The sequence below is a fragment of the Mus caroli genome, unplaced genomic scaffold, assembly GCF_978045245.1.
Source record: "Mus caroli unplaced genomic scaffold, Mus_caroli_1 scaffold_7, whole genome shotgun sequence".
Classification (NCBI taxonomy): domain Eukaryota; kingdom Metazoa; phylum Chordata; class Mammalia; order Rodentia; family Muridae; genus Mus; species Mus caroli.
This window is the reverse complement of record NW_028227262.1, coordinates 6,731,002-6,758,506: the sequence shown is the minus strand read 5'-3', so window position 1 is coordinate 6,758,506 and position 27,505 is coordinate 6,731,002. Positions and strand designations below refer to the sequence as shown.

The 27,505-nt window shown below is 42.6% G+C and overlaps 1 protein-coding gene across 2 annotated transcripts in view; it reads right to left on the bottom strand.

The window, feature by feature from the left end:
* Positions 1-988: 988 nt before the first annotated feature.
* Positions 989-27,505, bottom strand: part of St8sia1 (ST8 alpha-N-acetyl-neuraminide alpha-2,8-sialyltransferase 1) — a 142,911-nt gene continuing 116,394 nt past the window's right edge. For both annotated transcript variants that reach the window (XM_021165388.2, XM_085839796.1), the window contains one exon: positions 989-8,241. In XM_021165388.2, the coding sequence (XP_021021047.1) occupies positions 7,755-8,241 (487 nt within the window). In that variant the 3' untranslated portion in view covers positions 989-7,754. The remainder of the gene's footprint in view (positions 8,242-27,505) is intronic.

Genomic DNA, 27,505 nt, shown 5'->3' with positions numbered 1-27,505 from the left:
GCACTGCAGCTATGTGGTGCTCAGACACACACGCAGGTAACTTTTAAAATTACATTTATTCATTTAATTTACAACAAGAGTCCCAGGAATCAAATCCAGGTCATTAGACTTGGCGGCAAGCCTCTTTACCCACTGAGCCATCTCACCAGCCCCATGTGGTGCTGTTACTGATACGGTGATTATAATTCTATATTTTTTTTTCCTTTAAATTTTGCATGGGATTTTAAAGGTCCAATTAACTTTGTGTGCACTTGTGCTTGTGTGACAGCACACATGCCACTTCGTACATGTGGATGTTAGAGGTAATTTTCAGGAGCCGTCTCTCACCACGTGGGCCTCAATGATCCAACTCAGATCATCTGGCTGGACAGCAGGCTCCATTGTCTGCGGAGCGATCTCGGCAGTCCTGTAACTCAGGGCTCCTAAAACAATGCTCTTAATAAGCAGCAGGACTTCCACCCACACAGGAAAAGCAAGACAGAGAAGCCAAGGCAGGAACAAAGTTCAGAGGAGTTTGAGAAGGAAAGAACAGATGTTCGTCAGAGAAATGAAAGGACGTCAGAAGCTTCGTTGAAAAAAAAAAGCCATTTTATTCACAGGGTACATTTCCAAATATTCTCCAAGGAAGGGAGGTAGAGAAACTGAGACTTGGTTAAATCTCCTCACTGCCACACCACTCAGGAACACACGAAAGAAAAGACATTTTCCCAGTGACCTCCCTTGGGCGCATCATTGTTTGTGTCAGCCAACAGATAGGCACCATTTTTTTCAAGTCACACCATAAAGATTACCGATTAAACCAATTTTCTTACCTGCTGCATTTTATGTGAATTTTTTTTGAGAAAGAAAGAAAGAAAGAAAGAAAGAAAGAAAGAAAGAAAGAAAGAAAGAGAAAGGAAGGAAGGAAGGAAGGAAGGAAGAAGAAAGAAAGAAAGAAAGAAAGAAAGAAAGAAAGAAAGAAAGAAAGGAAGGAAGAAAGGAAGAAAGGAAGGAAGGAAGAAAGGACGAAAGGAAGAAAGAAAGGAAGAAAGAAAGGAAGAAAGAAAGAAAGAAAGAAAGAAAGAAAGAAAGAAAGAAAGAAAGAAAGAAAGAAAGAAAGAGCGAGAAAGAGTGAGCATGGGTTACCCTACACTTTCTATCCATCAAATTTGACTTTAGTAAGAGGAAGCCACTCTGCAAACCCATCAAAGGTTCAATTTTATAGTGTGATCTAAAAAATAATCTCTCCCAGAATTATTATATCCATGGATCAGTAGACTACATTACATGAGAAAGAATATTTAAAATTTCCTACTTTTACTCTTATCCAGCTTCTGAAAATTCACACTGATAAAACAGCTTGCATGTGTGTGGAATTAGAGTCTACAATACACAACGAAAGAGGCCAAAGGTAAAAATATTTCCCCAATATTTTGCAGATCAAACTACGCCATATGATAAGCATAAGTCTAGCGGTGTTACAGAATTTGTTAAAGATGAAGCAGGCTTTAAAATATTGTGATGTGCATCCTTTCTTTCCCCTTCTCATGTGTAAGATCCTTATGCGAACTACAGTAGCCGCTAGTCATACTAACTGTGGAGAGAGGGCCTATCAGTGCTGAAGACAGAACAGAAAACAGCGATAGGTTGGTTCCTTGCTTCCAAGAATACTGGAATTTTCCAGGAAATCCTTAACTCTAGGAATACTTCTGTAGTTATCACCTAAAAGACTTTAGAAAAATGTTCAACAATGCAGCAAAGGGTATTACACACCATCATCAGACTTCTCCAAGACCTATACTCTACTGTAAATGTCTATAAAATAGTCCCATTTGCTACATGTAAAAGGGTCCTTGCTGATGATTAAGGTAAAAGTTGGGCAGACATGGAAACACCTACAAAGTAACAAACACATGAAGGAACTATGTAAGTGGGGAGCCGAGCCAGGAAAAGTTAAGGCACCCTCTGCCACTCCCCACTGCCAAGTCAACATACTTTTCTATATTCTGTGGGCAAAAATAACATCGGGAAGGAGAGAGGAGAAGAGGGGAGGGGGTAGAGAGGGAGGGAAGAGAGAGAAAGAGAGAGAGAGAGAGACAGCGAGAGATTGAACTAAAACATGAAGGATAATGAATCTAAGCTACCATGGCCTCTCTTGGGAATCATGGGGACAGGAAGTTGACACCAACTCTTGCTGTGTACATCGTATATGGTAACCACATCCAGTGGTCACCATCAAGGTGACATTTCCCACCATCTTGATAGGAGAACTAAATTATAACTCATCTTGAGAGTATGACTCAAAAGGCAGGTGACAGAGAGATATGTATAGGTTTATTTCACCAAGCTCAGGTACCCAGGAGGGCACTGCTTGGAGGAGGCAGGAACCTGGAGGCTCTAAGACTGCTTAGACCCACATGGGAAACCAGGTACCACCTCTGAGTTTTCTCTATACAGCTGCCTAGTCCATGCCACATCCCTCATCTCTTCATCCTAACCCTAAAGACCACATGGCAGCACATCTCCTGTTATCTTGAAACAGTTTCTAAGATAACACACATTTGAAAGTGAGAGATATCCAGAGGAGCTCTAATTACACAGAAGCAGGACTGGTGTGTTTGGATATCACACCATAAAACTCTCGGGCAACTTTGAGTCATTGATTGAGTCCCAACAGCTTCAACCATAAAGCAAATCCAGGAAGGCTTTTAACACAACACAGAGACTGACCGCTAGATAAACAAGCAACCGTAAAATGTAATTCTTCTTTTGTGCTCCCACAAGTGAGAGTCAAGGGCTTTGGCTGCTATTCAAATGCTCATTCGATTATAGCTCACTTCTCTATGTTATTTATTCTTTTGTGAAAACAGCAGAAGAAACTACAAATGCTAGCAGCAGAGAGAACCCCAACAAGGAGGAGGAGCGGGATGCCTTCCTTATTACAGTGAGCAAGGTTCAGTTGTCAGAATAACCTTTTCATTTGTGTCATGTGTCAATCATTTATCTCTGGGATGTGTGTGAAAATGTCAAATGACATGTTAAGGCTGAGAATAAGGCAGATACTAGACACTATTACTATTCGTGTGTGTGTGTGTGTGTGATCTACAGATATAAGACTCTCCCACTTACACAACAGGAGTTGTATAGGGCTGAGACTAAATCTTGTGGCCTCACATTTAGGAGTTTATAGACATATTCTGGACTTCAGAATTCCAGACTTTCAAAGACACAGCACAGGAACTATGGGGTATTTGCTACCTCCATAGATTCAGGGACTCTGGAAGTCCACCCATATACACAGAGAAAGAGCTCTGCGGATGATCATATGCAGGGTCACACCTGGGTCACAGTGACCAGACTCTGCCACAGGATTAGCAAGTGCAAGCCTAGGCAAAAAAAATCAAAGCAAAATATGTTTGGTGATTCAAAATTTTAAATTATTGGCAAATTTTCATGCTGAGGCTCCTGTAGTTGCAAGGCTACTAGCTCAGCCCTCAGTGGAAGCCGGCTCCTCTGTTGGACAAGTGGGTCATCAAGAACAAAGGTATAGACCCCTCTGTCCCCGTGGATGCTGAGAGCTTGGGAACTATAGTCACCTCCCTTTTCACCTTGCCTCTTCCTCTCCTGAGCATACAACAGAATCAAGTTTCCAAAACTTCTAAGAGTATTTACTGCTGACCCGACTAGCCACATCAACCTGGGCTGCAGGTGTCATACATTGTTAATTTGCTTCCATCCCTGATGTGGACTGCCTGGAGCTCACACTTCTGACGACTATGGGCAGGAAAGGACCCACAACAGCATCCTCAGGCTTTGTTACTGCAGACTTGCCCTTGAGTGTTCAGACAAAGCTTTACAGCCCTTAGTCTCTGGGCTTTTTGATGAGAAGTAATCTTACCTGGTTCTGGCGGGGAAGCGTCTATACCACAACACTGTATTTCATAAGGTAAAAACCATTGGGGAAGCATCTATACTATAGCACTGTATTTTATAAGGTAAAAACTGTTCAGTGGACTCGTGACTGATTTTCTCATTAGATCTTTCCTGACAATGATTTGCCAGTGGAAGAGTCCATGAACTTGGTATTTTCAAACATGAAAAAATAAAACTATAGATGTCTGGCTTCCCAGCAAAGAAGCACAAAGGACACTACTTGAACATCTGCCATTTTAGAGAATTAACTCTCTACCTTTATTAAGATTTATTTATTTATTTATTTATTTATTTATTTATTTATTTATTTATTTATTTATTATGTGTATGTTCTTGCTTGCATTCAGTGTCCATGGAGACCAGAAGAGGATACCAGCTGTCCTGGACCTGGAGTAACAGTTAGCTGTGCGTGGGTAATTATGCATCAGAACCTGAACTCAGGACCCTGCAAGGGCATTCAGGCCTCAAGGGTGAGAGTCTCCTGTGCCCCCTCCTTTTTCAAAGTCATAAACGTGAACAATCTAGTTTAGGCACACAATTTTTTAAGAATATACTTTGGCAAAGCACTAAGAGTCATCTTCTGAGAAAAGCTCTCTCATGTAAAAGCTTTCCTTCTGCTGGGATGACTCGCTCTTCACCTAGCTTAATTTTTACTGAAGTGTGATTAAAATCAAGCAGCAGCCGCCCTCACTTGGGAGCTTGAGAATCAACAAATTCTTAAGTCGCGGTTGACTCAAAAAGAGAATTCCTGTTTGAGTATTCATTTGCAGTCTCTGCATTCTCTCTCCTTCCTCCATGAAGCAATTTTATTTTCCACATGCATGTGCACACATGTGCGCGCACACACACACATACACACACTTAAAGCATTGATCTAATTGGTGGTAGAGTGGGGTGTCATCTCTTGCCAGACACAATGAAATTAATGTTCCTATTAAACATTTCTATCATAACCCAAATCCCTTCTGAGCTGAAAGTTAAAGGTCAAATACATTAAATAGTGGACTAGGCCTAAAGCTGAAGGCCTAAATTTCAATAAGCAGAATTGAATAATACCCAATCTCTTAAGAGTAATATGCTACTCTAGAATGTTCTAAAGGATGATTCGGGAGAGGTTTCTACTTAGGAACACATATTTTACTAAAAATAATGCTAAACAGATGCACACAGCTATACACACATAGACACATACATGCACATAGACATACACAGATACACACACACACACATACACACACACCCTCTTGTTTAGCTACATCATTTAACCAGACTCACATAAAGTTACATATGACATACCAGTGAATTGTCACTATAAAATAATGAAAGGCCACAGAGATACTGTTCATGACATCCGCGTGATACCTGTGGCCTAAAGGACAGAGCAGAGGAGCAGTCAAACTTTCCTTTTGGTCTAACCTGGGGTTCCACAACTAACACTTTGCTGAGTCATTCTCTGTGGCAAGGGGCTGACCTGCAGCTACTGGACCAGCATTCATGGTCACTCCCTACTACAAGTGTGAGCACTCTTGGTCATAACAATTGAAAGTGTCCTCAGGGTCCTGATGGCACCTGAGGGAAGGGCAGTCTGCACAGGTGAAAAGTACAAACAGTGTTGGCCGGATCTGTTCTGACATTCAACTACCATAGAGAGTAGCTTTAAAATTGCACAGACTAAACACACAAATCTATCACACGGACCTGTTCTAGGAGCCAGATGGAGAGCTAAAACTCCCAGACAGTTCTCTCAGTGCACAGTGGTGTGTTTTATGAGCTTCTTGCTTAGATTTTGACCAATTAATGTATTCATCTGAACGCATATTTAATGAAATCTTTGTATGTGATGTTTTCTTAGCCCTTTTACACTTCTGGTGAAGTCTACTGATGAACATGTATTCTTCCTTAGATAATGATTAAGTACCAGGAGCTCAAAATGAGATTGTAGTCAGGGTTGTGCAGATATGAATAACACAGCTCATGCCGACTTCTAGATATCCTGAGGCTGTCACACAAATGGGAACACTAAGCCAGCTCTGCACAGCAGCGAGCGGACCACCAGGCCGCCCAGTCTCCTCAGTTCAAATGCTATCTGTAGGGTAGCCTGAATATTGGATCACTTTTGGAAATCCCCCACCCCAAGAGTACATCTCCTCAGGGGCTTGCTTGTCTTGTCAGTTAACCTTCCTTTTAAAGCCCTCTGCTTTTCATAGGCATGGTCGATACACCGAGTTTCTACCTCCAAGATGAGGCAGAACTTGTGAGTCGTTTTCACCTCTATCATGACGACAGTTGAAAGAATAAACATGGGTTTGCATATCTCCTCAGAGCTTAGCACACCTCACAGCACAAAGGTCATAAGAGAACCCCCTTCTCACCCCCTTACCTACAGTAAGCACACTGGGCCAGAATATGCCAGGAAAGCTCCCGAGCTGTGTCAAAGCTAATGTACCAAGCTGCTTAAACGGCCCTACCCACCCAGCATTAAGGACTTAAACAGCTGGTGGTTCCTACCTGCTTCCTTGAAAGAGCCACATCACATGTCACTAGGCTCAACACAGGGCCCATTTGTGAAATTTTGGGGTACAGGGAGGCACTATAAGTAAGAGAGGGGTTCACATTCTGATTTGTGTATTTGAGGGTCAGCCTTGCACCCTGTGCTGACATGCAAGCTGACAGCAACTGCCATGACAGCCTGACTGTGTCAACATGGAATGGAGCCCACACTACATGTGGCTCTCCAATACTGGTTACAGACTCTAGGCCATGCACACTCAGTACTGATGGTTACATGAGAATAATCTTTGATTACTTTGTAGAAAGCGTAGAGAGTGTCAAAGCGTATGTGTCTATATTCATGTGTGTATACATATATATGTATACAAGATAATTCATGCATGTATACATATGCGTATACACGCATGAGTTATCGTGGAAGGAAATATTCATGTTAGAGAGGAAAAGGCCCTGCCTTTGTCTATCTTAAAGATGAAGCTCTCACTCTCTGTGAGCTACGTCACCTCTCATTAAATGATGAGGATGCTTCTGCTACTTTATAAGTAAACAATATACTTGCAGGTCTAGTGATTCTATGAAAATAACAGAGCCAATGGGTTGATGTAATGGGGACCTAAAATTTAGTTTCCCTCTCAACTTCTGATGTGAAGAAATGGCTCGTGTGATCTAGACAATAGATCAACACAGTCTAAACTCAACAGAGCTTCATGCTAAGTAGACTTAACCAAAAGGAGGCAAGAAGCGATGCTTATTTAAAACCATACTAGTGGAGGGGACTATAGTCATCATAGACTTGTTTTAACGAATCACAATAATCAGCAGGAAGGGTTTTGTAAGTCTATACCATTACCCACCCATAGCCCTGAAAAGGGCAAAAATCAACAATATTTTTTTAAAAACCTATAGTTCTAATGCCAGTCTCAATAAGACGGATCTTTAAAATGATTATGATGCCAGTGTATATTGACAGTCAGCAATACCCCAGCATCTCCCACAGGCTGCCATGATGGGCCCCTCAGCCTCAGCAACAAGAGTTCATCTGGTCCTCGAATCACATCTTCTTGATTTGAACCACAGACATGTGCTCTGCCATCATCGTCTCCTTGGGGTTGTCCCGCTTGCAAATCCACAACACTATAAAAACATTCCCCGGGACATTTTATTTCTTGTTGTTCTCCAAGCCAACATCAAAAGCAGTTTTGCTTGGGTTTTGTTTGTTTCCTATCATGCCAATCCATGACACACTTTGGCAATTCTTTTTAGAAGTCACATAAAAAAAAAAAAAACTAGCAAAAATATCCCCCATCCCGTCCTTTCTTCTTCTGGAGTCCCTAGGAAGTGGGCTGTGGTGACGGCTCCTCACACGGGTCCAGCTGCATCCTCAGCGCGCCGATTTTGTGAAGATACCAAAGCTGAAGGAATTCCTCAGGCATGGCATGGTAGCCTGAGAAGGGCAAGACGTTGTCATAGTAGTGGTGGCTGATGGGTTCCCCTTGCATGTTCACCGAGAAGGGCCAGAAGCCATAGATGGACACCTCCTCACAGAGGCCCAAGGCTGCACTCACCAAAAAGAGTCCTGTAGACAGGCGCTTGGCGTGGATCCCCCTACTCTTCCAGAACTTTCCAATGTTCCGAAGAAAGTTGGGGTTAGCAAAAAGCACTGTTTGATTGGCTCCAACATCTTTCAGTGTGTAATACACACGGAGGGACGGCTCTGTGCCTGTCTTCATAGAGAAGGCAGGCATGTAGATGTAACTGTGGTTATAGATCTTCATGTTGTCCACAAACTTCTTTCTGGACCACAGCAGGTTTTCAAATCTATGGGAAACAAAAGTTCCAATTAAACCTCAGACACCGAGACAGATCAAAGCCCGCTCACACAGTCCTCTGAAGGCTTGGGTCATTCATCAAACAGAGCGCGTGAGAAACACTTTACTCGGAACTTCGCATCAAATACCCCAACTTATCAAACACTCTTACCTTGAACTTGTCAACATTCCTCAATGAAGCTCTGCTCGACTAATGTCAACTGTTTATTTTGTTCTCTCTTAGGATGTAAAATGATTTAACATTTGTGAATTCATAAAGATTGGAGGCTGGGGTGGTGGTGGCGGTGGCGGCAGTGGCTACAGTAAAAGCTACACGTGTGGTGTGTCAGAAACATAAAACTGGTTTCTTCATCTGAACATTAACAAGAATTACTTGTAAGACATCATGTTCTAGGAATGTTTAGTTGTCCATTATTCTAACTTTTAGACTATATGTAGGGCATGTTATTGCGCTACTAGACAGGCCTAAGAACTGGTGAGGTGAGGCATATTTAAAGCCCCGGAATCCCAGGGATCTGAAGTAGGAGTGGAGCAGCCCCTCCCCAGCCTTTCATGCCTGCTTTAGACAGGTAACCTCGACCACCAACTGAGAGGCTCACAGGCACTCAGTCATGGAGTTTGTCTCCATGCTAATGAGGTATCTAAATAGCCTTACCCTTTAACCAATGGCCTTCCCTTCCTTGATATTCTCATGACCTTCCCCCAAGAGGTATATAATCCCTGGTTCACCCTGCATAAAATGTATGTGCCCACATCCACTTCCAAGAAAGCAAGATGAACAAGCAAGGATCGTCTCAGAGCTGCTTCTTTAAAGATCGCTGTAGGGAAGGCCTTCTCCTAAGAGAGCCATGCCTTAGACTCCCCAAAAGGCTTTTCTCATCTCTCACCCTTCTGCTACTGCACACCCATTCCCAGTTGGACCAGATTCTGTTCCTCTTGGGCTCCACTTGTCACTTCCTGCCTAGCGTGGAGATGCCTGGAGAATGAACATGGACCCTGGACCCCCATTCTAGTCTTCCCTTCTAGGTAGTACACCAACAGTACTCGGGTACCCAGTACACCAACAGTACTCCAGTACTCCAGTACTCCAGTACTCCAGTACTCCAGTACTCCAGTACACCAACAGTACTCGGGTACCCAGAGAGGAAACCAGGAACCACAGAATTCACCCCAGACCCCATTTTCCCCTTCAGGTCCAGCATGTAGTAGTGTCTGATACCCCAAAGTGAAACACAGGCTGTAGACTCTCGTCTGGACTTTGCCCCACCTTCTCTAGCCAGTGTGTTGGCAGCGCCTGGGCATCCCAGACAGAGAGCAGAGCACAGTACCACAGCTATGTAGGAAAAGGAAGTTTTGTTACAGTTGTAGCTTTACCCAGACAGCTGCCCATATGCCTTTCTGGAGAATTCTCCTTCCCTCTGATCATCCATGACTGCCTGTGGAAAGAAATCTCTGATTCAAACGGAAGCAACTGAAATGTATGGACTACCACGTAAGTGCCAGGAGAGAAATACCATTACGGCTTGATTGTGTCTTTACCTATCTTTCACTAATCTTGCTTGCGTATGTGAGTTTGGGCATATTGTGCATTGTAGGGGTCAGTGGGCAACCTTAGGTGTCAGTCATGACCTCCCGTGTTGGTTTCTGCGTTTTGTTTGTAGCTGTATAAGCCAAGCTAGCTGCCCCCAAAGCTTCCGGGATGCTATTGTCTCTGTCCCTCATCCCACCATGGAACCGCTGAGATCACGGATGCCGGCTACTGTGCCCATCTTTATGTGCACTCTGGAAATCTGACCTCTGGTCCTCATACTTGCTCTGCTTCTCCTGCCAAGCCGTCTCCTCAGGCTAATGCCTCATGTTTTAACTCAAGAAATCCAAGTCCCATTAAGGAAACAGAAGTGTTACAAACACAGCATAACGTGTCTCAAATTTCATACTTGATAGATCTGCAAAGGATCATAGCATGCAGGAGAAAAAAAACACAAACAAGCAAGCAAACAAACAAACAATAACAACAATGAAAACCAATCAATCGGTTAAGCCTTGGAAGAGAGTGGGGTCAGAGAAAGCCATGGAATGGATAACACTTCACAAGCTCTTGCTAGGGAAACAGAGGAACATAAAGCTAGAAGACCATAGGTAAGTGCATAAAACGCCATGAAAATTAGGTAGGCTTGTGGGTCCTGGGACGGGAAGGTTAGGCTGGTTTAGACAGTGGCTGAAGATAAGGCGAGCTGTAAAATATCTCCCTTATCTCTAACATTCTGCCCTCACCGTCACCCTGTGGTGAGAGCCCTTCATGCCGCAGTGGTTGCCCACAGCATATCAGTGTCAGGCTGCGAAAGAGGGTTGAGGAGGTAAGTTTAGGAAGTAAAGAGGCTGACAGCTGGGAGAGCAGATAAGAGGCTGCGGATGCAGGGTAAACAAAAATGAAACGGGTGAAAGGGAAAAGAGTAGGGGAGGGAGGGAGTGATGGAGAGCAGGGGAAGGGAAAGAAGGGAGGGAGGGAATGGGAAGAGGAAGAAGGAAGGGAAGGGAGAGAGTGGGAGAGAAGGAGAGAAGGAGGAGAGGGGAGAGAGGGGGAAGGAGAGAGAGAAGGAGAGAGGGGAAGGGAGAGAGAAAGGGGAAGGGAGAGGGGGAGGGAGAGAGGGCAGGAGGGAAGTGGGCAGAGGCAGGCAGTGAACTAGTACAGTAAGACTTCTTGAGGTCAGTTGTCCTGGTTCACATTCTCCACAGGGAGAGCAGCAACAGCCATGAGCAGAATGGAGCCAGACTTAGGTCCCTGCAGAGACAAAGCAGGCCTCTGTTGTGAATGTGTGAGAGTCGCTGTGACGACCCAGATTCAAAGCACTGGGGCAATCATGGCTCTTCATCTGTCGAGAGGAAGGAAGGATGCCTCTCAAGCCCAGAAGGATGGCCTCCCAGACTGTCTGCATGCCCTTGACCCGGAAGCCACGTGAGCCATTTCCCCAGGGCACCAACCACGGGAAAGGTGATGACTGTGTCTCCAGAAGTTACTCACCTAGAGCAGTGGTTCTCAACTTTCCTAATGATGCCACCCACCCGTTAATACAGTTCCTCACACGATGGCGACCCCAACTATAAAATTATTTTGTTGGGACTTCATAACTGTAATTTTATATTAGGTAATAACTGTAATTTAACCCAAAGCGGTTGAGACCACAGGCTGAGAACCATTGCCTTAGGAAGCTCAGAAACATTAGTCAACCATTTTCTAGACTGGTGCCAACATCTCTCTGATGAATTCTCAAGTTGGACCTGGGCTCTGCTCAGCTACTCAATCGTTTCCACTCTTGCCCACCCACATCCTTCGCTTTTCCTAATTTCCAAAATGCCTTCCAAGCAATGAAGAAGCAGCAGACACACAACCTAACTGAACTACCCTGTGCTTTGTCTAGAATAACCTACAGACTTCATTGATACCCCACGGCCTGGAATTCTGGTCAGTCCACTGCTGGACATTTATACCCATCTGGGTCTGTGAGATACACTCACTTAGAAGATGCAATGGTTACTGTTGCCAGTTCGAATGGGTTTACTATATTCCCCGTGGAAACATACACTCCTGTGTGTACCCACAAAGGTATTTCTAGAAAGGGTCCTGTAAGGAGGGAAGACTAGCTGTAAAGGTGAGCCTCACTCATCCTTGGGCTGAGGCCAATGACTGGAGCAAAGGAGGGAAAGCCAGCCGAATCCCAGCATGCACCTCTGTTTCCTAACTGCACACGTGGTGCAATCAGCCACCTGCCGCCATGCCTATCCGGTTGCCATGCCTGTCCCTCCGGGATGAACAAATGCTTCCCTAAGCCTTCCCTAAGCTTCCAGGTGTTTCTCACAGCGATGAGAAAAGACATATACAATGGAGCATTCGTGTGAGTGATCTCTGCCTGTCCTTCAGTGCCTCTTCTGCATCCCTAACTACACCCTCCTCCCCTTTGTCCCTTACAACCAGCTTTGTACCTCTTCCCAAATGCTCATACTCAAAGGAGGATTTCCCCTCCTCTAGGGAATCACCCCCTCTGGCTTCTAGACATGGGAACTAGCCTCCCTTCCCCAGCTTTAATTAACCAGTTTCTGGCAGTTCAAAAATGTGTTTATTCCAAGTATGCAACGTAACCGTGGCGCAGGCAAACACACCATGAAATGACTATTACAATAGGCTAGAATTTGATTTCAAAAATTCTTCTTGATACACCCACCCTGTGAGCTACACGCTGTCTCTCATCTACCATCAGTATCCTGGGACAGTTGTTTTCCTTCCTTATTGCCTCCAGCAGAAACACAAAGTAGGTAAATAAAATGTAATTTTAAAACTGTCCTCAACTCAGCTCTGTGATTGTTCACTGCCTAGCTGATGCAGTTACCATTTATTGATCAATAGTTTAACAGTGTTGGTTTTGAATTTTGCTAACTTGTTATAAAGTCCTGTTAGGACCACAGAGGAGTGGCACTAGCTCTGCCTTCTGACCCTGGCTAGGGTTCTGTGTGCACCACAACTCACTTCACACAATTAGAGTCACTTATCCATTTGCCACCCCAGTGACACCCCCACAGACTCGTGAAGACCCAAACCAAACACTTACAGTGAACCCCCTCATCCTCACTGAACCGTTTAATGGCCTTCTTTGGCTACTGCAGTGGCTGAAGCCCACCAAGCACTGAGTGGTCTGAAGTAGGAGCAATATCATGATTTGGATACTAACCTAAGCTACATAATAAATTCCAGGCCAGCCTGAGCTACAAAATGGAAAAACACAATGCACAGCAGGTAGGATTGCTCAGTGGGTATAGGCAGGATGAGGCTGCAATCCTGGGAGTCACCCGGTGGAAGGAGAGACTTGACTATGGTGCACCAGTGCCTACTTGCATGTGTATACATAATAGACAAATGCATAAACAAAGAACAGTAGTAATAGGAACTAAACTAAAATTAGTAAAAGTCAGTGAATTTCTAAAAAAAAAAAAGAGTCAATGTATCTGTTAAGGCTGTATATACCCCGGAGAGGAGAGAATCCATCTATTTAACCCTCTACATTTTATACTATAGCTCAGAAGAGCTGTGTATCACATACTAAAATTAAATGGAGTTCTCAGTTCAGCAGCCCATATACTAAAATTACATTAAGATTAAAAACCAAAACAGTACTCATGCCTGTAATCTGAGTATTCAAGGCTGAGGAAGGAAGGTTGGTTGAGTTTGAGGCCACCTGGGGCTACCCAGAGAACTCCAGGCTATCCTGGGCTACATATCCAGACCTTGTTTCGAAAGCAAAGCAAAACTTTAAAACAAGGAAAACTGAGTTTTTATTTAATGAAGACACTGAGATACTTAAGAACCTTAAGAAACAAATTCGTGCTCCACAAGCAAACGTCAATATAACTTCTAGTAGAGCAAGACAGCTACTGGAAATATAGATAACAGAAAATCAAACGGAAACCTGTGGGCTTTAGATTCTCGGAAGATACTAACAAAATTGCTGACGCCACGGAGCAGAGCGCTGTCCTATGAAACATAAGACAGCTGCCATAGAAGGGAAATAGCTCTGAAAATATTTACAACGGAGCTAAAAAGTGGCTGGGCACCGGTGGGACTTACCGTCTAAAGCACTGGCGCAGAACAGACTCCAAGTCTCAATTGATGAGAAGATTAAACTGTTTGGTTAACAGGTTGCTGGTTATTACACATTGCCAGGATTACAAATTGAGCAAGGTCTACAAACAGAAAGGCTCTATTTCTCTCTCCCTTCATTCAATCTCCAGAAATAAGACAAACGATGGTTTTTCAAAGATCCATAGCCACAGTGAAAGCAAGAAAGGAGGCAGACTTTTGGGGACCCCCCCCTCCGTGGGTTGCCAGGCTTTGGGGAAACCCCCTCCATAAAAATTGTCCACAGAAAACAAAACAGAACAAAAACCATAGAGAAACCAAAGCAAGAAGCAACTTGAAGAGTAGAAAAGGTGACACATCCTGTGCCCACGGTCAGGAGACAGTCAGCAGGTTATCAGTATGAATGTGAGGTATTAGGGGCACACAGTGGGTCAGACTCAAACGCCATGCTCTGTCTGTTATCAGTGCATGGGTGAAGAGGTAGTATGTCCAGGCAGATGTGTGCTCAGCCTGGGGTAAACTGGCAACATTCTGTGCACACAACATCCACAGGCAGACTTACATAGCCCAGAGGAATGAAGGAAATTAACCCTCACCAGCACAGGAACAAAGATCTGCACGTGACTGCGTACAATGACTCCTGGGAGTCACCCAAGAGAAACCTAGAGTGTCACAGTCTCAACTTCAGCAAAGGCCACCTTTAACAGGTCCTGACATAAGAACAGAGAGTCGAGACTTCAGAGCACTGGGGACAGCCTGGAACTCAGAAACTGAAGGAGCCAAGACCATTAGAAGATCAAAAAGAAATGTCTTGAAATCTATATTAGTCTGTTTAAAAATATTAATCATAGCAGCCCTATTTATAATAGCCAGAAGCTGGAAAGAACCCAGATGTCCCTCAACAGAGGAATGGATACAGAAATTATGGTACATTTACACAATGGAGTACTACTCAGCTATTAAAAAGAATGAATTTATGAAATTCCTAGCCAAATGGATGGACCTGGAGGGCATCATCTTGAGTGAAGTAACACAATCACAAAAGAACTCACACAATATGTATTCATTGATAAGTGGATATTAGCCCAAAACTTAGGATACCCAAGATATAAGATACAATTTGATAAACGCATGAAACTCAAGAAGAATGAAGACCAAAGTGTGGACACTGTGCACCTTCTTAGAATTGGGAACAAAACACCCAGGGAAGGAGTTACAGAGACAAAGTTCGTAGCTGTGATGAAAGGATGGACCATTTAGAGACTGCCGTATCCAGGGATCCGTCCCATAATCAGCTTCTAAACGCTGACACCATTGCATACACTAGCAAGATTTTGCTGAAAGGACCCAAATATAGCTGTCTCTTGTGAGACGATGCCGGGGCCTAGCAAACACAGGAGTGGATGCTCACAGTCAGCTATTGGATGTATCACAGGGCTCCCAATGGAGAAGCTAGAGAAAGTACCCAAGGAGCTAAAGGGATCTGCAACCCTATTGTTGGAACAACATGATGTACTAACCAGAACCCCGGAGCTCTTGTCTCTAGCTGCATATGTATCGAAAGATGGCCTAGTCGGCCATCAATGGAAAGAGAGGCCCATTGGACTTGCAAACTTTATATGCCCCAATATAGGGGAATGCCAGGGCCAAAAGAATGGGAATGGGTGGGTAGGGAAGTGGGGGGCGCTATGGGGGACTTTTGGGATAGCATTGGAAATGTAATTGAGGAAAATATGTAATAAAAATATTAAAAATAAAAAAATATTAATTATGATTGGATCCAGACTAGGGTGATATAAAAAGGAGAATAGGTAACAAGAGTTGCTGGCTGTTAAAAAATAGAGAGACATTATGGGTTCTGGCAGAGGGACGCTCCAGGAATACAGCTGCATGGTAGTCTCGATGCCATCCATCAAATAGTGTTGGGCAGAAGCCGGAACCTCCAGGACAGTCATCTCAATATCCGTGATTGCCCTAACAGGCCCAAAGCGGGGCAATTGCAAGGGGTTGCTGGGGCTCCCACAGGAATGTAGCATGAACCAGTGCTGCACAGAGGGCCTCTGTAAGTCTCAGAAAAAACTTAAGTCGAGCGGAATGGAAAACAGTGCACCAAGGCTGTTTGTCCGGCGAGCTTCGTGTTTGTAGCCAGCAGCGCGCAGGCATGACCTGAGCGGGGAGCCCAGCAAAGCACAGTGCGCAGGTCTGGCCTGCTGTGAGGGCCACGAGAAGAGAGATCAATCTTTACTTTCCCACAAGAAATCAATACATACATTAGAAATTTTAAAACTGTAATTAAGCATGCTGCTTTCAAATCAAAGAAGAAAAAAAGTCAGCCAAAGACACTGGAAAAAATTGATTTCTTGAAAGATGACTTGAGGGTGTAGGGGAGGGGGGCTGAGGGGAGACAGCTGCTTTTCTTTTTCAGCTTTATTGTTCTCTTAGATTGTTAAAAAAAAAAACTGTGGGTGTGCATCATTTTTATAAAACTGAATATCTAATTTTTAAGATCCTGAAAAACTTACAAAAGTGTTAAAATTTTTATGTCACTAAAAAGATAATATATAAGTATGTATGCATCTATGTATCTATCTACCTATATATGTGTGTGTATATATGGACATATGCACATATGTATACATGTATGATTGCATTATACATGTATATGCATGTGTATATACATGTAGGCATCCATGTATATATGTATATATGCATGCATGTGTGTGTATTCATGCACGTATATATGCATGTATGCATACATGTATGTATGGTACTTGTGCATATGCATGTGAATGCATGTGTACATAAATATGTGTATTGTACATGTATGCATCCACATATGTGTGTATGTGTATGCATGTATGTATGTATATGTACACACATAAAACCACAGATATTAAAAATTCACAAGCCAACATAGCGAGTCTTCAGTTTAAAAATATACATTTTTAAAATATAGGATAGAAGCTTCTAAAAGTGCCTGCACATTTTGTTACAAAAGGGAAATCAATATTATGAAACACCTGCTGTAGAGGCCACACTGTCATCAAAAAGTATTAAAATAAGAACTCAGCAACATAAAGACATACACACTGTGGGAGAAAAGCTCTTACAAAGATGTCTGTAAGAGGAGGTCTGTCAGTTACCCATCCACGTAGTGTAGACAGCAAAGCCAACTGAAATATTTATTGGAGCCAGCAGAGATATGCGTTTGCACAAGATAATCTTACTACACACAGTCATGGAGGGTTTTTTTTAAATATAACAAAATATTTCAATTATTATTATAACACAACTCCACACAACCCGAGACAAATTTAACAAATGTGTGATATTTTACAGAGACATTAAAATGGATAGTGTTTTTTTTTTTTTAGTCTTCCCCACATACATGTGCAAATTCCACATAGTCTCAATTATTATTTTAAAGTAAAATTTGAGATGAGCCTGAATTTCACCGGAAAGGTATAAACTAAATCAGAGCATGTATTCAGGACCACACTCAGTGAAGGAGTGGTGGAAGGTGGACGGGACTGGGGGAGAGGCGACTTGCAGTGCCAAATCTGAGCATAGAACTGCAGTAACTCAGGAGGCCCCAGAGACTGGGTACACCTCTCCACACTTGAGGACTCCTCGTCTGATTAATGACTTTTCAAACTAGCTTTCGTGAGATTGTACATGGACCAGGACTGCCAGGTAATCAACAGTCAGAGCCAAGATAAATGTTTGCTCCATCGTTCAGGAAATTTAATTTCAGATAGAATTAGGATACCTATATACAAACTGAGAAAAACACAAGGGTTGTCTGTAAGACCTGGGGACACAAAAAGCTCCCTACCATAACAGCAAAATCCAATAAGCAAAGGACTGATAACTATTGCTTCCAAAATAGACTTGTGGGTGGGGCACAGTGGGGCACATCTTTACTCCCAGTTCTTGGGAGGCAGAGAGAGACAGCTAGATCTCTGTGAGTTCTAAACCGGCCTGGATTCTTATTTGTAATATTAGTGATAATCTGTGATAAAGAGTGACACAATTAAATTATAGAAATAGTCAACAAATTTCCACTTAGGAAGCTGGGAAGATGGTTCAGTGGGTGAGAGCACTTGCTACATACACATGGGTGAGGGGCTGAGTTTGGATTCTCAACACTTATGTAACACACTAGGCATGTTCTCACATGCCTGTGACCCCAGTGGTGCTGGGGATAGGGGAAGGAAGAAGACTGGGGCATGATAGCTGCTAGCCTAGCTGAAACACTAGCTTCAAATTTATGGAGAGATCCTGTCCCTAAGGATTAAATAGAGAGTGAATGAAGAAGACGCCCAATGTACTCCCCTACCCTCTGTGCGCAAGCACAAGCATGCACCTGTGACCACACAGGTGCAGGTACCACAAAGGTGCAGATACCACACAGGTGCAGGTACCACACAGGTGCAAATACCACACAGGTGCAGGTACCACAACAACACAGGTGCAGGTACCACACAGGTGCAAATACCACACAGGTGCAGATACCACAACCACACAGGTGCAGGTACCACACAGGTGCAGGTACCACACAGGTACAGATTACCTCATAAGTACAATACCACATACAAACCTCACACTCTGCACACCAAGGCTCTTGCTTAACCCATGCTGTTCTATCTAAGCCTGGTGTAGCTCTGTGAAGGGGGACCCTTCTTGCTGTAGCTCTGTGAAGGGTACCAGGATGGTGGGAAGGAGATCTGACTGTTATAGGGACTGTAACAGACAGCTTCTCACTCAGCTTGGCCTACAGATCCAAGCTACAAGGTTTTTCCTATGGAAAGTTACATCCCACTCTCCTGCTGACTGACAGTCATTCACTTGTGACCTGAGCCTCACACCCTCTCTACTTCTCCAGGACCCCATGTACAACATCCTCTAAGTACCCTTTATCTCTATCCAGGTGATGGCTTGTATATTCTTGGACCAGGGAGTGGCACCATTTGGAGGTGTGGCCTCGTTGGAATAGGTATGACCTGGTTGGAGTAGGTGTGTCACTGTGGGTGTGGGTATAAGATCCTCACCCTAGTTGCCTGGAAGTCAGTCTTCCACTAGCAGCCTTTGGATGAAGACTAGAAATCTCAGCTCTGCCTGTGCCATGCCTGCCTGGATGCTGCCATGCTCCCACCTTGATGATAATGGACTGAACCTCTGACCTTGTAAGCCAGCCCCAATTAAATGTTGTTTTTTTATAAGACTTGCCTTGGTCATGGTGTCTGCTCACAGCAGTAAAACCCTGCCTAAGACAGCAGTCTACCCCTCATTAACCCTCATCCCCACAAGGTCACTTATCCAAGATGACAAATTAACACAAACAAAACTCTCCTCTGTGGACTCAGAGTTTCAGGTCTATAGGGAGTCAGAATGGTGCAGACTTAATGCCATCTTTTGTTCAGCCTAATGTCATGTGTCTCACTTAACATCTTTAAAACTATTAACCTTTTTTATTATATTTATTTTATTTTAATTTTTATTGGATATTTTCTTTATTTACATCTCAAATGTTATCCCCTTTCCCGGGTTCTCCCACTCCTGTAAACCCCCTATCCCATCTCCCCTCCCCCTGCTTCTATGAGGGTGTTCCTCCACCCACCTACCCACTCCCATCTCTGCACCCTCCATTCCCCTACACTGGGGCATCTATTGAGCCTTCATAGGACCAAGGACTTCTCCTTCCATTGATGCCTGACAAGGCTGTCCTCTGCTACATATGCAAACTGGAGCCATGTGTACTCCTTGGTTGTTAGCTTCGTCCCTGGGAGCACTGGGAGGTCTGGTTGGTTGACATTGTTGTTCTTCCTATGGGGTTGCAAACCCCTTTAGCTCCTTCAGTCCTTTCTCTAATTCCTCCATTGGGGACCCTGCATTCAGTACATTGGTTGGCTGTGAGTATCCACCTCTGTATTTGTCAGGCTCTGGCAGGAGACAGCTATATCAAGCATGCACTTTCAGCATGCACTTCTTGGCATCCACAACAGTGTAGGGGCTTGGTGACTGTATATAGGATAAATCCCCAGGTGGGACAGTCTCTGGATGGCCTTTCCTTCAGTCTCTACTCCATACTTTGTCTCCATATATCCTTCAGTGAGCATTTTGTTCCTCCTTCTAAGAAGGACTGAAACATCCACACTTTGGTCTTCCTTATTCTTGAGCTTCATGTGGCCTGTGAATTGTATCTTGGGTATTTGGAGCTTTAGAGCTAATATTCACTTAGTGCATACCATGTGTGTTCTTTTGTGATTGGGTTACCTCACTCAGGATGATATTTTCTAGTTCCATCTATTTGCTAAGAATTTCATGAATTCATCATTTTTAATAGCTGAGTGGTCTTCCATAGTGTCAATGTATCACATTTTCTGTATCCATTCCTCTGTTGAAGGATATCTGAGTTCTCTCCAGCTTCTATTGTATTAATAATAAATAAGGCTGCTATGAACATAGTGGAGCATGTGTCCTTATTACATCTTCCTTGGGGCATCTTCTGGGTATATGCCCAAGAGTGGTATAGCTGGGTCCTCAGGTAATACTATGTACAATTTTCTAAGGAACTGCCAGATTGATTTCCAGAGTGGTTATACCAGCTTGCACCCCACCAACAATGGAGGAGTGTTCTTCTTTCTCCACATCCTCACCAGCAACTGCTGTCACCTGAGTTTTTTATTTTAGCTATTCTCACTGTTGTGAAGTGGAATCTCAGGGTTGTTTTGATTTGCATTTCCCTAGTGACTAGGGATGTTGAACATTTCTTTGAATCTGTAGATTGCTTTTGGTGAGATGGACTTTTTTACTATACTAATCCTGCCAATCCATGACCATAGGAGATCTTTCCATCTTCTGAGATTTTCTTTGATTTCTTTCTTCACATATTTGAAGTTCTTGTCATACGTGCTTGGTTAGAGTCACACCAAGGTATGTAATATTATTTGTGACTATTGTGAAGGGTGTTGTTATTCTAATTTCTTTCTCAGCCTGTTTATGCTTTGAGTGGAGGAAGGCTTCTGATTTGTTTGAGTTAATTCTATATCCAACCACTTTGCTAAAGTTATTTATCAGCTTTAGGAGTTCTCTGGTGGAATTTTTGGGGTCACTTATATATATATATATATATATATATATATATATATATATATATCGCATCATCTGCAAATAGTGATATTTTTACTTCTTCCTTTCCAATTTGTATCCCCTTGATCTCCTTTTGTTGTCTAATTGCTCTAACTAGAACTTCAAGTACTATATTGAATAGATAGTGAGAGAGTGGGCAGCCTTGTCTAGTCCCTGATTTTAGTGGGATTGCTTCAAGGTTTGCTCCATTTAGTTTGATATTGGCCTCAGCTTTGCTGTGTATTGCTTTTACTGTTTAGATATGGGCCTTGAATTCCTGATCTTTCCAAGAATTTTAACATGAAGGGACGCTGAATTTTGTCAAATGCTTTTTCAGCATCTAATGAAATGATTATGTGGATTTTTTTTTCTTTGAGTTTGTTTATGTAGTGGATTACATTGATGGATTTCGGTATATTAAACCATCCCTGCATTCCTGGGATGAAGCCTACTTGATCCTGGTGCAAGATCATTTTGATGTGTTCTTAGATTTGTTTTGCAAGAATTTTATTGAGTATTTCTGCATCAATGTTCATAAGGGAGATTGGTCTCAAGTTCTCTTTCTTTATTTGGTCTTTGTGTAGTTTAGGTGTAAGCGTAACTGTGGCTCCATAGAATGAATTGGGTAGTGTTCCTTCTGTTTCTCTTTTGTGGAATAGTTTGAAGAGTATCGGTATCAGGTCTTCTTTGAAGCTCTGATAGAATTCTCCACTAAACCCATTTGGTCCTAGGGTTTTTTTTTGTTTTGTTTTTTTGTTTGGTTTTTTGTTTTGTTTTTTGTTTTTTGTTGGAAGACTATTAATAACTGCTTCTATTTCTTTAGGAGTTGTGGGACCTGCTTAGATGACTTATTTGATCCTGTTTTAACTTTGGAACATAGTATCTGTCTAGAAAATTGTCCATTTCGTCCAGATTTTCCAATTTTGTTGAGTATCAGGTTTTGTAGTAGGATCTGATTTTTTTTTAATTTCCACAGTTTCCATTGTTATGTCTCGCTTTTCATTTCTGGTTTTATTAATTTGGATACTGTCTCTGTGCCCTCTGGTTAGTCTGGCTAAGGGTTTATCTATCTTGTTGATTTTCTCAAATTACCAGCTCCTGGTTTTCTTGATTCTTTGTTTTGTTCTTTTTGTTTCTATTTGGTTGATTTCAGCCCTGGGTCTGATTATTTCCTGCCCTCTAGTCCTTTTGGGTATATTTGCTTCTTTTTGTTCTAGAGCTTTCAGGTGTGCTGTCAAGCTGCTAGTGTAAGCTCTCTTCAGTTTCTTTTTGGAGGCACTTAGAGCTATGAGTTTTCCTCTTACCACTGCTTTCATTGTGTCCCATAAGTTTTAGTATGATGTGTCTTCACTTAAATTAAATTCTAAAAAGCCTTTAATTTCTTCATTTCTTCCTTGACCAAGTTATCATTGAGTAGAGGGTTATTATTCAGTTTCCATATGAATGTGTGTTTTCCATTGTTTTTGTTGGTATTTAAGACCAGCCTTAGTCCCTGGTGGTCTGATAGGGTGCGTGGGATTATTTCAATCTTCTTGTATCTGTTAAGGCCTGTTTTGTGGCCAATTACATGGTCAATTTTGGAGAAGGTACCATGAGTTGCTGAGAAAAAGGTATATCCCTTTGCTTTAGGATGAAATGTTCTATAAATATCTGTTAGATCCATTTGGTTCATATCTTCTGTTAGTTTCACTGTGCCTCTGTGTAGTTGGTGTTTCCATGATCTGTCCATTGCTGAGAGTGGGGTGTTGAAGCTTCCCACTGTTATTGTGTGGGGTGCCATGTGTGCTTTGAGCTTTAGTAAAGTTTCTTTTATGAATGTGGTTGGCCTTGCATTTGAAGCATCGATGTTCAGAACTGAGAGTTCGTCTTGGTAGATTTTTCCTTTGACCATTATGACGTGTCCTCCTTATCCTTTTTTGATAACTTTTGGTTGAGAGTTGATTTTATTTGTTATTAGAATGACTACTCCAGCTTGTTTCTTGGGACCATTTGCTTGGAAAACTGTTTTCCAACCCTTCATTCTGAGGTAGTGCCCATCTTTGTCACTGATGTGCATTTCCTGTATGCAGCAAAATGCTGGGTCCTGTTTACATATCTAGTCTGTTACTCTATGTCTTTTTATTGGGGAATTGAGGCCATTGATGTTAAGAGATATTAAGGAAAAGTGATTGTGGCTTCCTGTTATTTTTGTTGTTAGAGGTGGAATTAGGTTTATGTGGCTATCTTCTTTTTGGTTTGTTAAAAGATTATTTTCTTGTTTCTACTACTAGGGTGTAGTTTTCTTCCAATGGTTGAGTTTTCCATTTATTATCCTTTGAAAGGCTGGATTTGTGGAAAGGTATTGTGCAAATTTGTTTTTGTCATGGAATATCTTGGTTTCTCCATCTATGGTAATTGAGAGTTTTACTGGATTTAGTAGCCTAGACTGGCATTTGTGTTCCCTTAGGGTCTGTATGACATCTGCCCAGGATCTTCTAGCTTTCATAGTGTCTGGTGAGAAGTCTGGTGTAATTCTGATAGGTCTGCCTTTATATGTTACTTGACCTTTTTCCCTTACTGCTTTTAATATTCTTTCTTTGTTTAGTGCATTTGGCATTTTGATTATTATGTGACAGGAGGAATTTCTTTTCTGGTCAAGTCTATTTGAAGTTCTGTAGGCTTCTTGTATGTTCATGGGCATCTCTTTCTTTAGGTTTGGGAAGTTTTCTTCTATAATTTTGTTGAAGATATTTACTGACCCTTTAAGTCATAGTTACTCCCAGTGTTGAGACAACACTCTCTTCTATACCTATTATCTTTAGGTTTCATCTTCTCATTATGTCCTAGATTTCCTGGATGTTTTGAGTTAGGATCTTTTTGCTTTATGCATTTTCTTTGACTGCTGTGTCAATGTTTTTTATGGTATCTTCTGCACCTGAGATTCTCTCTTCTATCTCTTGTATTCTGTTGATGATGCTTGCACCTATGACTCCTGATCTCATTCCTAGGTTTTCTAACTCCAGGGTTGTCTCCCTTTGTGATTTCTTTTTTGTTTCTAGTTCCATTTTTATATCTTGGATGGTTTTGTTCATTTCCTTCACCTGTTTGATTGTGTTTTCCTCTAATTCTTTAAGAGATTTTTGTGTTTCCTCTTTAAGGGCTTCTACCTGTTTACCTGTGTTCTCCTGTATTTCTTTAAGGGAGTTATTTATGTCCTTCTTAAGGTCCTCTATCATCATCTTGAGAAGTGATTTTAGATCTGAATTTTGCTTTTACAGTGTGATGGTGTATCCAGGACTTGCTATGGTATGAGAATTGGGTTCTGATGATGCCAAGTAACCTTTATTTCTATTGTTTATGTTCTTATACTTGCCTCTCGACATCTGATTATCTCTAGTGCTAACTGTCCTCGCTATATCTGACTGGAGCCTGTCCTTACTGTGATCCTGGTTGTGTCAGAACTCCTTAGAGTTCAGCTGTCTCTGTGACCCTGTGATTCTGGGATCCTGGGATCCTGGGATCCTGAGATTCTGAGTGTGTCAGATCTTCTGGGAGTCAAGTTGCCTCTGGGACCCTGAGATCCTGGTGTGACCAAGCTCCTGGGATCCCGGGATCCTGTGATGCTGGGCGTGTTAGAGTGCCTGAGAGTAGATATTTCTCTAGGAGTTGTGAAATTGGCTGGGTGCACCCAAGGTCTATTCAGGGCACCTTCTCAGACCGAAAGGAACCCGTGCCATTGCTTGGGTGGGGTTCATGGGTCCCTGGATCCCACTGGTCATATTTACTCCCAGTGTTGGGACAAATATTGTGTCCTCCTCACCTCTGATCCTATGATCCTGGGGGTGTTAAAGCACCTAGAAGTGGAGTTTCTTCTGGGTGTTGTAGAACTGGCTGTGGAATTTTTGCCCAAGTTCTGCTCAGAGCACCAGCTCAGACCAGAAGGCATAAATATTAATCTTTAAAACGTATTCTTAGCAGACCACTCTGTTTCTACCAACATGAAAACTAAAACAGTCATCAGATGTTGTCTGAGACTCAACCCAGTCTTCCGGCTCTGTTTTAACCTGCCTACCTGTGGTCCCCACAGAAATATTTGTCAAATGAATTGACTTAGGATGTTCTTTGTTTTGTAGCTAGTACAGTCTCATCTAACCTCTTCTGCAGCTGAACTTGTCTTTGTGGGAAATCTGAGTCCGTGTGCCCAGGCCATGGTTGCTCATATGTAGCTCAAGAATAAACTGTCGATTTTTGGCTCCAGACAACCAGACACCTTCGGGGCCAGAGGACAGGTGTCCGCCCGGCTCAGGAGGCTTCTGCCTCAGGTTCCTAGGGAGCCACCTTTGTTCCGGGACTCCGCAGTGGGCAGTCTGCAGGTGAGAGTGTGGACTACAGAGGCTAGCAGCTTCTGGGACAGGCGAGAGCCACAGAGCTCCTGAGGCAGCGCCATTTTCGGCTCCAGACAACCGTCCACCTTCCTGGCCAGAGGACAGGTGTCCACCCAACCTGGGTGACCTTTGCCTCAGGATCCGCGGTAGCCATCTTGGTTTCAGGACTCCGCGGAAAGTAGTCTACACAGGGGAGAGTGTGGACTACTGAAACAACGGATTCTGTGATAAGCCAAAGCAACACAGCTTCTGGGAAAGATCCTGTTTTGGGCCTTCATCTTCAGCCAGGAGGAGGTCCAAACACCAGATAACTGTGCACCTTCCCTGAAAGAGGAGACCTTGCCTGCAGAGACTGCTCTGACCACTGAAACTCAGAGGAGAGAGCTAGCCTCCCAGGTCTACTCATAGAGGGTAACAAAATCACCAGAGGAACAATCTCTAAACAGAGACAACTATAACAACTAACTCCAGAGATCACCAGATGGCGAAAGGTAAACGTAAGAATCTTACTAACAGAAACCAGGACCACTCACCATCATCAGAACCCAGCACTCCCACTTCGCCCAGTCCAGGGCACCCCAACACACCTGAAAAGCTAGACCTGGATTTAAAAGCATATCTCATGATAATAGTAGAGGACATCAAGAAGGACTTAAATAACTCACTTAAAGAAATACAGGAGAATACTGCTAAACAAGTAGAAGACATTAAAGAGGATATGCAAAAATCCCTTAAAGAATTTCAGGAAAACACAACCAAACAGGTGATGGAATTGAATAAAACCATCCAAGACCTAAAAAGGGAAGTAGACACAATAAAGAAACTCCAAAGTGAGGCAATGCTGGAGATAGAAACCCTAGGGAAGAAATCTGGAACCATAGATTCGAGCATCCGCAACGGAATACAAGAGATGGAAGAGAGAATCTAAGGTGCAGAAGATTCCATAGAGAACATCAGCACAACAATCAAAGAAAATGGAAAATGCAAAAAGATCCTAACTCAAAACATCCAGGAAATCCAGGACACAAGGAGAAGACCAAACCTACGGATAATAGGAGTAGATGAGAATGAAGATTTTCAACTCAAAGGACCAGCAAACATCTTCAACAAAATTATTGAAGAAAACTTCCCAAATCTAAAGAAAGAGATGCCCATGAACATACAAGAAGCCTACAGAACGCCAAATAGACTGGACCAGAAAAGAACTTCCTCCTGACACATAATAATCAGAACAACAAATGCACTAAATAAAGATAGAATACTAAAGTAGTAAGGGAAAAAGGTCAAGTAACATATAAAGGCAAGCCTATCAGAATTACACCAGATTTCTCACCAGAGACTATGAAAGCCAGAAGAGCCTGGACAGATGTTATACAGACACTAAGAGAACACAAACTCCAGCCCAGGCTACTATACCCAGCCAAACTCTCAATTACCATAGATGGAGAAAACAAAGTATTCCATGACAAAACCAAATTCACCCATTATCTCTCCACGAATCCATCCCTTCAAAAGATAATAACAGAAAAAAACCAACACAAGGACGGGAACCACGCCCTAGAAAAAACAAGAATGTAATCCCTCAACAAACCTAAAAGAAGACAGCCACAAGAACAGAATGCCAACTTTAACAACAAAAATAACAGGAAGCAACAATTACTTTTCCTTAATATCTCTTAATATCAATGGACTCAACTCCCCAATAAAAAGACATAGACTAACAAACTGGCTACACAAACAAGACCCAACATTTTGCTGCTTACAAGAAACTCATCTCAGAGAAAAAGATAGACACTACCTCAGAATAAAACAATTTTCCAAGCAAATGGTATGAAGAAACAAGCTGGAGTAGCCATTCTAATATCGAACAAAATCGACTTCCAACCCAAAATAATCAAAAAAGACAAGGAGGGGCACTTCATACTCATCAAAGGTAAAATCTCCCAAGAAGATCTCTCAATTCTGAATATCTATGATCCAAATACAAGGGCAGCCACATTCATTAAAGAAACTTTAGTAAAGCTCAAAGCACACATTGCACCTCACACAATAATAGTGGGAGACTTCAACAAACCACTTTCACTAATGGACAGATCATGGAAACAGAAACTAAACAGGGACACAGTGAA